The sequence below is a fragment of the Hyaena hyaena genome, unplaced genomic scaffold (assembly GCF_003009895.1).
Source record: "Hyaena hyaena isolate Hyena2069 unplaced genomic scaffold, ASM300989v1 scaffold_14, whole genome shotgun sequence".
In the NCBI taxonomy this organism is placed as follows: domain Eukaryota; kingdom Metazoa; phylum Chordata; class Mammalia; order Carnivora; family Hyaenidae; genus Hyaena; species Hyaena hyaena.
The window spans coordinates 357,524-370,643 of record NW_024080646.1 but is presented as its reverse complement, the minus strand read 5'-3'; the positions used below and the strand labels follow the sequence as shown (position 1 = coordinate 370,643).

General features: G+C 39.2%; 1 protein-coding gene across 1 annotated transcript in view; it reads right to left on the bottom strand.

Moving 5' to 3' along the window:
* Positions 1-12,652, bottom strand: part of CHST9 (carbohydrate sulfotransferase 9) — a 204,614-nt gene extending 191,962 nt beyond the window's left edge. The window contains exon 1 of the mRNA XM_039217563.1: positions 12,471-12,652. Coding sequence (XP_039073494.1) covers positions 12,471-12,591 — 121 coding nt within the window. The 5' untranslated portion in view covers positions 12,592-12,652. The remainder of the gene's footprint in view (positions 1-12,470) is intronic.
* Positions 12,653-13,120: the final 468 nt, after the last annotated feature.

Sequence of the window (13,120 nt, the reverse complement as noted above, 5' to 3'; positions counted from 1 at the left end):
TATGGAATCATAGAATCTTGAAGCTGATATTATTTTGGAGAACATGCAATTTAAGCCCTTATAGAAAACTCCCAAACATGTGAACAAAGATATTATACAAGAATGCTCTTAGTAGGAAGTTGTGTGACAGCAAAAAATTAGAAACAGCTTTTTTGCACACCAGCTGGGGAATGAAGAAATCAATTGCAACATATTCACATGATGAAATATCATACACGAGTTGGATCCATGAATTACAGCTGTAGTATATCAATATAAATCAATCTTAAAAACCTAATGTTGACTGAAGAAGCAAGTTGCACAAGAGTATATACAGGTAGATACCTTTTCTAGAAGGCTAAAAATATGAAAAAGGAATACACATGTGTTAAAATTATAGAGGCATGTACAGGAATGCCAGAATAAACATCAACTTTAGGATGGTGGTTAACCGAGGAGAGCAAGGGACAAGGTGTGGAAACCAGAGAAGAAAAGAAACCAGAATCTGGAGAGATTAATCAGCTTGTTCAAAAAACACAAAATGGGCTAGAAATGAGTAGTGAGAGCTCAGTGCTTTCCACTACAACATACTACCTCCGGACAGCTCCCGAGACTGGCTTTGTTTGTTAGTCTCTTCTTCAGGCATGACATGATAGCCCCAGGGAACTTAACATTATAAGGGACCTTAAAAGGTCTTATCTTCTGCAATTCCTCACTCAGTTTTTGACTTTTCTTAACAACACGTCTGCTAAATGATGATCGCGCTTTTGTTAAAAACAAACCACAGCAAAAGGAAAAATAAGGCTCTCCAAGTAACACCTTCCTAACCTCAAGGAAGACATTTCAGGATATCACTGGAGAAAACCCTGGCTAAACCAAACACTGTAACTTCTGAAAAAGTCCAGAGTTAAGTACCTGCCTCACTTGTCTTCTAAGTTTAGTTGAGCTTAGCTTTCGGTGCTGGTTGACTCATTCGGCCGACACTTGCTGGCATCCCGGGCATGTACTATGGGCCACACGCCATGCCAGATGGATGCTAGGGCACAGAGTGAAAAAGGCAGCATCTTGTGGTCCATGGTATAAATGAATCAAGAAGAGTGAAGGAGGATTGTTTTGGGACATCCACCCCTTCTGGTGCTACAGAATTATCGAATCATTATGTTGTAGACTGGGAGCTTATACAACATTGTACGTCAGTGATACTTCAATTAAAAAATAAAAGACACAAACAACTAGTTCAAGAAGGACCCTCTTTTGTTAAGAATGGACTTACTTAAGTAAGTTTAATTCAAAATAATATACCAAAGTGGCTTACTTTGGGATGATACCCTCTGAACTGCTAGAGGTTCCGGTTGGGTGTCTGTCACCTGTAGCTCAAACAAACAGTCCTAACAAAAGCAGTCTGGCTCTCATATCTTCATCTTCTTTCTTTCTTTTCTTTCTTTCTTTCTTTCTTTCTTTCTTTCTTTCTTTCTTTCTTTCTTTCTTTCTTTTCTTTCTTTCTTTTTCTTTCAATGTTTTTGTTTTTTATTTATTTCTGAGAGAGAGAGCATGAGCAGGGGAGGGTCAGAGAGAGAGGCAGACACAGAATTGGAAGCAGGCTTCAGGGTTTAAGCTAGCTGTCAGCACAGAGCCCGACGCGGGGCTCAAACCCACTAACCGTGAGATCATGACCTGAACTGAAGTCAGACGCTTAACCGACTGAGCCACCCAGGCGCCTCGTTCATCTTCTTTCCCACCCTCAGTATGTAGCCATCTTTCTCAGGGGAGGATTACTGGAGCTTCAAGGAACCCATTAGCTACACTGATCTCTCAGGGAAGGGCAAAGGGGTGGATGTCCCAAAACAATTTGTGAAGAATGGACAAGACACAGAGGTAGTAAATTGGTAAAGATGTAACAAGGTTTGTCTGCAGTCTTCTCAGCATGAAATTCTCTGTCTCTGGTGATAAGGATGCCTTCTACCCTCTTGGTACAGGGAGGGGACCTTTCACCTGGGAGATTTATTTCCTGCTTTCAGGGAAACCAAGGTGCTACAGAATTGTCGAATCACTATGTTGTAGACTGGGAGCTTATACAACATTGTACATCAGTGATACTTCAATTAAAAAATAAAAGACACAAACAACTAGTTCAAGAAGGACCCTCCTTTGTCCATTCTTCACAAATTTATTGTTTGTCTAAAAGTTATAAAAGCTACCTTCTTTGGTCATTTCTTTGAGTCTGATATTTTTATGGGGCTCTAATACATATGGAATTCATCTTTTTTCTCCTGTTAATCTTATGTCAATTTAATTATTAGGCCAACCAAAGAATGGAGAAGGGAGGAAGGGAAAACTTTTCTGCCCCTACAGGCCCCCAGAAATAGAACAGGAAGCAGCAGTGTTGAATCTTGAGAGAAGAAGGTCCAGGAGCCCAAACAGCTGCTGAAACTCTGTCCATGACTCTGCTCTTCTCCTCCTGAGCCTAATGTACCTCTAGGGAGCCTTCCAGAAGCCTTGAGCTGGGCCAGCCTTCAGGGGCAGCTGAGTGATGCCCACTCACTGGTTAAGCCCTCCCTGATGGCTCCTTCTCCACTCTCCTCTCTCTCTCTGCAGATCTACTTTCCTCCCCAGAGACAGAGAAGATGGATCACCTTCTTGATGAGGCATCACTCACGCCACCACCTGCCTGAACTGTTACAAGATTTAAACTGTCATGTAATTTGTTCCTCATTATGGGTAGACACATCCTCACCTCCTCACCTTTGGCAGAGTTTGGAGGAGGGGCTGGAAAGGAAGTCAGGACATGACTGGCTTCCAGTGTGGAAGCCTTCTCTGGGCCCTCAGAGGCTGCAGGGAGAGATTGGTTTTCAGCAGCAAGGGCACCTGAGCTGGGTTTGGGACCTGGTCACAGGATCAGAGAGGGGACCAATGGATTGGGTATGGTGTAGCAGCTGTGAGCAGAGCCCAGTTCTCTGCTTCAGTGGATTTTCTTTAAAAAGTCACAGCTTTCCAGCCTGGGATCTTTAGCTCCTCTGGCTCATGTGGTAGGAAACATCCACATATGCTTCTGAGCTTCTACCATATAGTTAGGCAGTTGAGCCCTTTTTCCTGGTATTGAAAACCAAGACCCCAAGAGAATCATTGACCAAGCTTCGCTGGCCACCCATTTTCTGGACTAGTGATTCACTGTCACCACGGTGTGAGGTGTAAAAGATGGGCTGTGTGTTGGCTAGGTGCCTGCCAACAGACCAAATGAAGCCTTCCACTGTAACAGGGTGGTTTCTGCTCCAATTTAGAGAGTGTAGGAGAGGAAAAGGGACACCCAAAAGAAATGGAGGCAGGGGCCAGCACCCTGAAGAAGGGTGAGTGTTGAGCTAAAGCAATAGCTAAAGCAGTAGCATTATTGTTTATGGGTGCTGAAAACATATTTGGAAACAAATGTATTCAACGAATTACTAGAGTTTTAAAAATCTATGTTGACTGGATTGACACTGTAGCAAAGCTTGGTCACTGAGTGTTCTTCAATTTCAGAAAATTTTAAGTAACTTTGACATCCATTTCTCCTTGGTATCTGGCAGTATGGCTTTTGGGGTATGGGGCAAAAGCAGGGGACAATCCCCAGGAATACAGAAGACTCAGAAGGCTGGGGAAGAATGGTCAGGGAAAGCGCACTGGGAGAAGCAAGTTACAGGTGGCTGAGTGAATAAGAATAAACACTGAATTTGGAGGGCACTGGGGGTACATAGTGAAGTGAGGACTGGAGTCAGTATCTGGAAGCTGGGGATATGGGTGGGGAGGATGGGGCGGAGATACACTGGTGACCAACGTATAAGTTCCCTGACCTTGGGAAGCTTATATTTTATTGAGAGAGGTAGACCCTATGTAAATGAACATAAAGAATGATTACAGATGGGAAGAAGTGCAATAAAATTAGGAAATAATAAAACAGGTGCTGGGAGAGAAACCATCAGAGACTATGTATTTTACACAGGATTTTGAGGGAAGGTGATATTTAAGCTGTACTCTGAATGATAAGGAAAGTCAACAACGGGAACAACCAAGGGAAATACATTTTAGGAAGAGAGAACAACTAACTCAAAGGTCCTGAGATGGGCAAAAATTCACAAAAGACAGGATACACTGGTATGCAGAGGTGAGCAGGGGGAGGATGTGCTCATTTGATTTAAAAAAATGGTTGCTCTGCTCATCAAACTTGGAGAAAGTTACACAAATGAGTGATTTTTTTTAAAGAAAAGCAATTTTTATTTTCCTGAGTATGTGATCGATTGTAAGCATAAAGTCCTTCCATGTTATAAGTGGCTTTGCTCCAGTTCCGGTATACAAAGATCCCCTGGGAGAAAATAGAATTTCAATATAGCAACATCACAATCAGGATGAACAGCTTGATTCTGGAGGGAAAGAATATACTTTCTCATCAGAAAGGCTGAAGAGAAAAGAATTATGTCAATCCAGTCTAGTTGCAAAACTTTATACGCCACAAAATATACTTTGAAAAAAGCAAGATGAAATCTCCTTAGAAATACCAAAGCATGAGGCCGGTTTGCTTATGAGGTCCTGAAGCAACTGTCTGAGAAAAAGCAATAACGTGGCTTTACTTTGCCTGAAATCAGAAGCTTGTAGCCACTATGTTTCACTTTCATACACACCTATGGGGGTTAAAATATACCCTGGACCTAATGACGTTTATTGTGAATTAGCAGAAGAAAATATTAAAAGTAAATCTTTGCTTTGGCTATGCTGCCTTTGATAACAGCATATAGGACTTGAATAGAATCCTGACCTGTAGAAAGTTCATGTCACTGACCAAAAGGAAGTATGTTGTGTATCATCCAGTCCTACAGAGCCTGGATTGGTGAGAGTGGATTTTGGGGAGGTGGGATTATGGCTATGCGATTCTTTCTTTTCTATGCCAGCTATGGCAATTCATATGTTAGCTATGAGAATTCTTAGCGTAGATGCTAATGTTGAACCCAAGTTCAGATATCACTACTTCATGAAAATCAAAAAGAAACTAGTAGGAATCAGGAAAAAAATGTCTACTTAAAAGTATGAAAGAAAAGTCAAAGAAGTTTCTGTTTAAGGTAAACATGTAAAAATACTACCAATAAGTAGCCAACAAATTACTGGTCTTGCCAAAGTCATCTTAAAAAAGAAAAGCAAGGATGTCTCAGTGGCTCAATTGGTTAAGCATCTGACTCTTGGTTTTGGCTCAAGTCATGGTCTCACAGTTCCTGGGTTCGGACAGCATGTTGGGCTCTGCGTTGAAAGTGCAGAACCTGTTGGGAGTCTCTCTCTCTCCCTCTCTCTCACTTTCTCTGCTCCTCCCCCACTTGCACTGTCTCTGTTTCACTCAAAATAAATAAATAAACTTTTGAAAATGAAAAAAAGAAAAGAAAATCTGAAGGCATCATGTTCCCCGATTTCAAACTATATTACAAAGCTAAAGTAATTTAAAAACGGACATATGTGTCTGGCATAAAAACAGAAAGACACATAGGTCAATTGAACAGAATAGAGAGCCCATGACTTACATGGTCAATTAATTTACAACAAAGGAGGCAAGAATATACAATAGGAAAAAGATAGTCTCTTCAACAAATAGTGTTGGGAAAACTGGACAGCTATTTGCAAAAGAATGAAACTGGACCACTACCTTACACCATACACAAAGATCAAGGCAAACTGGATTAAAGACCTAACTAAATATGAGACCTGAACCCACAACACTAGAAGGAAATATAGGGTGGTGAGCTCCATGAGATATGTCTTGGATGATTTTTTAAATCTAACACCAAAAGGAAAAGCAACAAAGAAAACTAAATAAGTGGGACTAGAAACTTAAAAGCCTCTGTACAGTGAAGGAAACCATCAACCAAATGAAAAGGCAACCTACCAAACAGGAGAAAATATTTTCAAATCATATATCTGATAAAAGGCTAATATCCAAAAATAAATAAAGAACCCAAACAACTCAGTAACAAAAAGCAAACAATCCAATTAAAAAATGGGAAGATCTGAATAGACATTTTTCCAAAGAATACATGCAGGTGGCTTGCAGACACATAAAAAGATGCTCACCATCACTCACCATCAGGGGAATGCAAATCAAAACCACAGTGAGATATTATCTCATTGGAATGGCTATTTACTAAAAAATCTAGAAATGACAAGCGTTGGAAGGATGGGGAGGAACGGGAACCCTTGTTCACTATTTGTGGGAATGCAAATTGGTGTAGCCACTATAGAAACCAGTATTGAGGTTCCTCAAAAAATTAAAAACAGAACTACCACATGATCCAGCAATTCTACTTCTGAGTACTAATCCAAAGAAAAAGAAGACAGTGGTTCATAAAGATACTTGTGCCCCCCTGTGCACTGCAGCACTGCTGAATGAATGAACAATATTACTCAGCGATAAAAAAAGAATGAAATCTTGCCATCTGCAATACGGATGGACTTTGAAGACATTAAGCAAATGAAATAAGTCAGACAGAGACAGGCTAATACCGCATGATCTCTCTTACATGTGGAATCTAACAAAACAAAACAACACCCGAAGCTCACGGATACAGAGAATAGATTGGTAGTTGCTATGGGTGGGCCAGGGGGTGGGAGAGAAAAGAGTGAACTGTCTTTGTTTTTTGTTTTCTTTTTAGTTTAACTAAATTGATTTGTTAAAAAAAATAATGGTCCTGAATAAAAATGCTCAGAAGTTGGTTAGGTGGATTTTTACAGTGTTGGATAAATCCAGGGAACATTTTTAGTTTGGAATAGATGAGGCTAAATTTGGCTCTGGAAAATCTCAAGAAAAGAAATAACATAAGCTCTTTGTGGGGGGGGGGGGAATCTGTTTGATTTTCACTACTTTGCATATTTAAAATATGTGCATATCACTTCACTTGAAAGGGGATTTTATTAGAGATGTATATTTCTAACACAGGTTTCATGCAAGTATACAATACACCATATTTTAAAAGGGATAAAGAGTAAGTGTTAGTGATTTAGAGGAGAGGGACCCAGATCATCTTTTATGAAATGGTTTAAAAGGCTGGGGTTTCCTTTGCCATGAAAATGATCTGGCCATGCGATAGAAGAAGGGTGAGCCTCATTTGGTGCCAGGGACACAGCTAGGATGAGTAAGCGTAAGTTAAGGATACAAGTTCTGGCTTAATTTATGGAACTTTCTAAGGAGGTGGCTATACAGTTGTGTGGATGCCTTGAGGAGTAGTGGATTCTTTGTCCCCAGAAGTATTTAAAGAGTCTATGTAGTCATTTGGCTGGATGTTGAAAAGCCAAAAGAAGCATTATGTATCCACCCACTGGACACTACTATTGCACACCTATTGAACACACTACTATTGAATACAAGTTCCATGCCGTGGAATGAGGACACTGAGGTGAGTGAGATACGCAGGGTCTCTGTTTTCATTGAGTTTGTAGAATAACAAGTGAACAAACAATATAATGAGGCAATTGCTGATTATGATAATTTCCATGGTGGGAATGAATAAGATCAGGGTCTGACTGATCGCCACTGGGTCTGTTTGGCTGATTGGCTGCTTCTATCCAGCAGGTGACATGTGAACCAAGCCAGGACAGGTGAGAGCTGGGAGAAGAGCATCCCAACGTCTTTCACGGTGAGAGGGCCGAGTCGGCTGAGGGTTTGGTTTGCTGGAAGATGACTTCCTTATGAAGCCAGGAAGTACCCTGAGGGAAGGAAGGGTGAGCCAGTAGAGGCAGACAGAGGTTACACCCCACACGACTTTGTGGGTCCCAGGGAGAAGTCTTTGTGGAAAAGAATGAGATATAACTGAAACATATCAAACAGGAGAGTGATGGAATCAATTCATAGTTTTTAAAAAATAGACGGTGTGCAAGATGATCTATAAATTCTTTCCTAAAGCTGAGATTCTGACTCTGATATGATAGGGTCCTAACCATGTCTTATTGCATATACATATAAAACAATTATGTACCATGCCTTTCTGTATTTATTCTATTTACCACTAACGTTCTATCTCGAGGAAGAGGGCATCAAACTCTAAATTTCAATAGTAGCTGGGAGAAAATGATCCATTCTTGTGATTTAACCTGAACTGGCCTTCATCATTACCTATCGCATCTGTCCTGTAGATATATCCGTTCTGTGTTCTGCTCTGCTCTGGTCCTCTACGCCTGCTAACCCTGCCCCCACACCTACACCAACCCCATGGCTTCTATCAGGTCAACAATTTCATCACTGACAATTGATTGGGCTCTTCCTCCTGGTCCCAACTCATTATTGTGCCTCATAATAGAGGGCCTGTCTCTCTTCTGTCACAATGGACTCTCCTTTTGATACCAGCACCTTGGCCTGAACTCAAGACCATTTTCTCCCTTACAGTCTATGAGGCTATAGTCTCCTTGAGAATAGAGATTATAGCTGGTTCCCTACTACATCTCAGTATTCACCAGTTTGGCACGGTCAATTGTTAAATCTTGAGAAAAAAACCACTATGGAATGAATGGATACCCTGACCTTGGAGGCAGCCTGCATAGGTGATCCTCCTGGACACCGACTCTCCTCTCTGAGCTCAACCTGATCATCCTTCCAATTCCTCTACTGTAAAACATGCTGCCTTTGTGCCAGTTAGACTCTCTGAACTATTTTAACTGGAGATGGAATTGAGCTTTTTTTTTTTCTTTTTTTTCTTAATCAGGCAAGGCACAAGCTTAAGATTGTGTTCTTGAATTGTGGCTGAGTCTTAACTGTGATAACTCAGAAAAAGCTAGCCTGCAGATGCTCTGTATCACTTCCAGTTCATCTTTATCGTTCACTACTACTTGCCAGGCACCATGCTAAGTCTCCTGTAATCTTCCCTCTGTCACCCTACATGGAAAATATTATTATCCTCATTTCACAGATGAGCAAATTGTGTCCTAGAGAGGCTGAGTGATTTGCCCAGGGTCACACAGCTAACAAGTAGATCTGAGGTTTTCAAGATTCTTCTAAATATGAAACTAGTACTCTTAACAGCTAGGGGAAAAATTTATAAAATAAAATTCATAACAGTACATCCACATTAGCATAAAGAAATGCATAATTGAACTGATGTGTTATTGAAGAATGAGTGTTATTATGGATAACTGTTGTATAATTGGATAGATTCACTTTCTTTGTCACACATTTTCCTCTTCACTTTCAAAAAATTTTGTCTATTCATAATCTTTACTAGCATATCAGAGCATATTTAAGATTTTCTTTTTGTAACTTTAAAGAATTTTATTTTAACAGAAGAACCCAGGAAACCTAGAAAGCTTAGAAAATATTCCATATCTTATTATATTTCAAAGGACTCAAAAAAGGAGTATCAAAAGAACCTAAGAGTTGTCATACACAACTGAAATGGATACAATATCAAAACCATTCAGAGTTTTAAAATCTGCTCTACTTATAGAAGGTCTCAGGAACCAAAATAAACTCATTTTCCACAGTTCTTTGACTGACAGTTCTAAAATGTCCAAAAGACAAAATTCTCATTTTTAACTTAACATCACATCAAAGCACACATTCAGATATTTTCTGATTTAAAAAGAAACTGCTTCTAAAAATGCCTGCTCTTGACGTTATTTAATACACAAATAAAATACACATGGACCAGTCCACCTCGAAAACTATAGAATTACAACCCAGGCATTAGCCTGGTTAAAGGCAAAACTCCACATGGAAGTCTTATTGAAAAATAAGAAAACTTTTCTTCAGTAAGATAATTATCTAAAGGAATTCTGGTTCTAACATTCATAGTCACTGTCATGAGTAGATTGTGAAATATTACACAATGCATGTGAGACATATCAGGGAAAGTACTAGCAAATTATAAATAACATTTAAGAGAATAAATATTATTTATTGTTATTTATTTTAGTATAAGCCCATCTTAACTGGGCAAAAAAATTTCCCAACTTGGAGAAATTATGAATTCAACTAAGAATCCAACTTGTGAATAGCTGTGGTTTTACAAGTCAGAGATTTAAAAACATCAGTATTGATACCATAGCATTTATTACATGTTTATCTTATCTACCTTTTTGGTTAGGAGGTTCTTTTAGGGAACATAGGGAGCAGGAAAATCTAGGCATGGGTCTTACTTTGGAAACTCAGCTTTTGCACCTTTTGGCAAGTCACTTAGTTTCTGGGTCTCAGTTACCCAGTCTGTACACTAGGGGGTAATAATACTCACCTTTCCACCACCCATACTGACTCAATGTATTGGGGAAGGGTATGGACTTTGGAGAGGCACAAATGCCTCTCTGCTTAGATCTGCACATGTGAAGTCTGGGGTAAGTTCCTTATCTACCCAAACCTCAGTTTCCTCACCTATAAACTTAAAATATCACACCTAGGAATATTCCATTAGGATTAGAGAAGATACATTTAGAAAGCTTTCAATAAATGGTGACTATTGATGCTTGTGGCCCATTTTGCACATTTCAGTATATTTGTAAGGTATTATTATATGACTTGTTTTTTCAGAAATCATGTAGTTTCCTACCTGACTCACTAACTATAATATTTCTCCCATAGTCTATATATCTGAATATATTTTCTTATATGGATTGGAGTCTCGTTGCAATACTTGCCTTGTGAAATTTGTTATGAGACTATGAAATTAGCAAACCTCCCCAAAATAAGATCCCTGATTCTTATTCCATTGCTGTGTTCTATAGTCTGCAATGAGTTTTCAGTCTATTTATTCATCTTTTTATAACTCATTCAATAAACACCGGCCAAGAGCTTAGAAAATCTATACTGCAGGAGAAATTAGCCTCTATATTTTGTCAAGATGGTTTTATGAAATATTATAAGTTATGACAAATTATTATAGTAATACCAAAAACTTAGAAAATATTACAGTTCATGTAACTTACAACGGGAATTGAGAATAAGTTTTGACAGGGACGCCGGATGGCTTAGTTGGTTAAGCATCCAACTTCGGCTCAGGTCCTAATCTCATGGTTCATGGTTTCAAGTTCCTCGTCGGGCTCTGTGCTGACACCTCAGAGCCTGGAGCCTGCTTCAGATTCTGTGTCTCCCTCTCTCTTTGCCCCTCCCCTGCTCACGCTCTGTTTCTCACTCAAAAATAAATAAACATTTAAAAAAAAAAGAATAAGTTTGACAATGTTACATATTCTCTAGAAAATAAAATAATAATATGCAAATTCTTTCACAAGAGTTACTACATAAATTAAAATCCAAGATGTATAAGACAATAATCCAAGGACGGGAATTTAGAAATGGAAACAACTTTAGAAAGTATCATGTTTGTGGCTCAGTGCTGAATTCTCTTTCAGAGTAGATTCTTAAGGGCTTTATATCTAGAATGATTTAAAAGTAGGCCACAATTGGAAACAATTAAGGAATTGTTCTACTTTTACTTTATTTTCCTTAACAATCATAAGTCATAGTCTATTTCTACTCATGGAAAACAACTGAATTTCATAAGATATATATGTATATATATTTCTATAATTTCTAAGTCAATCATCATAAACAGAATCCATTTTAACAGTGACTGAGTGTTCCCAATGTGTGGCAATGGCAAACTGGAATGATGAAAGTAACCATATAGCAAGGATTGGCAAACTACTGTTGTGGACCAAATCCAGCCCAATACCTGTTTTTGTAAATAAAGTTTTACTGGAACACACCCTGGTCCATTTGTTTACATATAATGTATGGCTTGCTGCTCATGTGATACACTGTTAGGGTTAAGTAGTTTTGATAGAAATGTCAGGGCCTACAGAGCCTAAAATATTTCCTATGCAATCTTTTACAGAGATGGTTTGTGAACTCCCACTTTATAGTAACGATATTGAAGTATTTATGTGCCGATTTTGAGTACTGACACAAAAAATAAGAAGGAACTAAAGGAGTTATTTAGCTGTATATTTAGCTCATTGGACTTGTGCCCAATGCTTAGTGGACACACCAGAGGTAGGATCCATGCTATGCACTTAAAAAAATTTTTTTAAGTTTATTTATTTTGAAAAAGAGACAGAGAGAGTGAGCGGGGAAGGGGCAGAGAGCTAGAGGGAGAAAGAGAATCCCAATACTGTCAGTGCAGAACCTGATGCAGGGCTCAAACCCACGAAAGAGTGAGATTATGACCTAAGCCAAAACCAAGAGTCAAATGTTTAACTGACTGAGCCACCCAGGTGCCCCTACAATTTGAGTAGACAAATGCTCCGCAAGCAGTCCTTACTGGGCTAAAGGGCCATGCTGCTCCCCACTGATGTAATAAAAGTTCCAAGTGTTATCCCCAGCCCCGGAGCAAATGCCCACCAGAATTGAAGAATTATCCTTTCTTTTAGGAGCTGGGGATTTTAATTTGTGTCTAATTTTTGCTGTTGTTGGAAATAATGTGATATATGGTTTTGTAGACACCACAGCTTATTTAATTGAAAATGACCATTATAATTAAAAGAGGCGAAAAGAGTTGATGCATTACCTGTATGTTGCTCTTCAATCCAGACTTGCAAGTACATGAACAGGAGAAGCCCTGCTACTCCAAACATCAGCACCGAGAGGAAGACTTGTTTGGGGTTCATGACCATTTCAGATGGCTGCATTTCTCCTCATTTCTGAAGTCCACATGATTTGTATTTCGAGAGAGCTTTGATCCTTTCTTGTTCTACTAGGTGCTCATTCCATGAAGTAACCTAGAATTATTAAAAATCCATATTGTACCTTACTGATGACATGTCTTCCCAAGCACAACCTACATAAGCAGCATGTCAACGACAGGGAGGACTCATGTGAACCGTAACAGACGACAGAAGAGACAGTAGGAGATTGTCCCTAAAAATGGCAGTTTTCTATCGTAAAGCTTTATTGTATCTAAGGAATCTAAGGAATTCACTGTATATAATGAGTAACACTTTCACATTTAATTAGGTGCAGTATAGACAGGCTTACGCCACCCTATATTGTGAAGAGTAAAGCAGGTTCAGGTAACCTTAAGATGACTGTGAGGGGGGAAAGAAGACTATCAGGATAGACTGTTGAAGGAGTTTTGAAAAACATGTTCATTGAATAAAGGGGAAAAATCACCATGTCTGAAGACGCATAAAGTTCAAAAATGGAGGGTTCAATCTATCA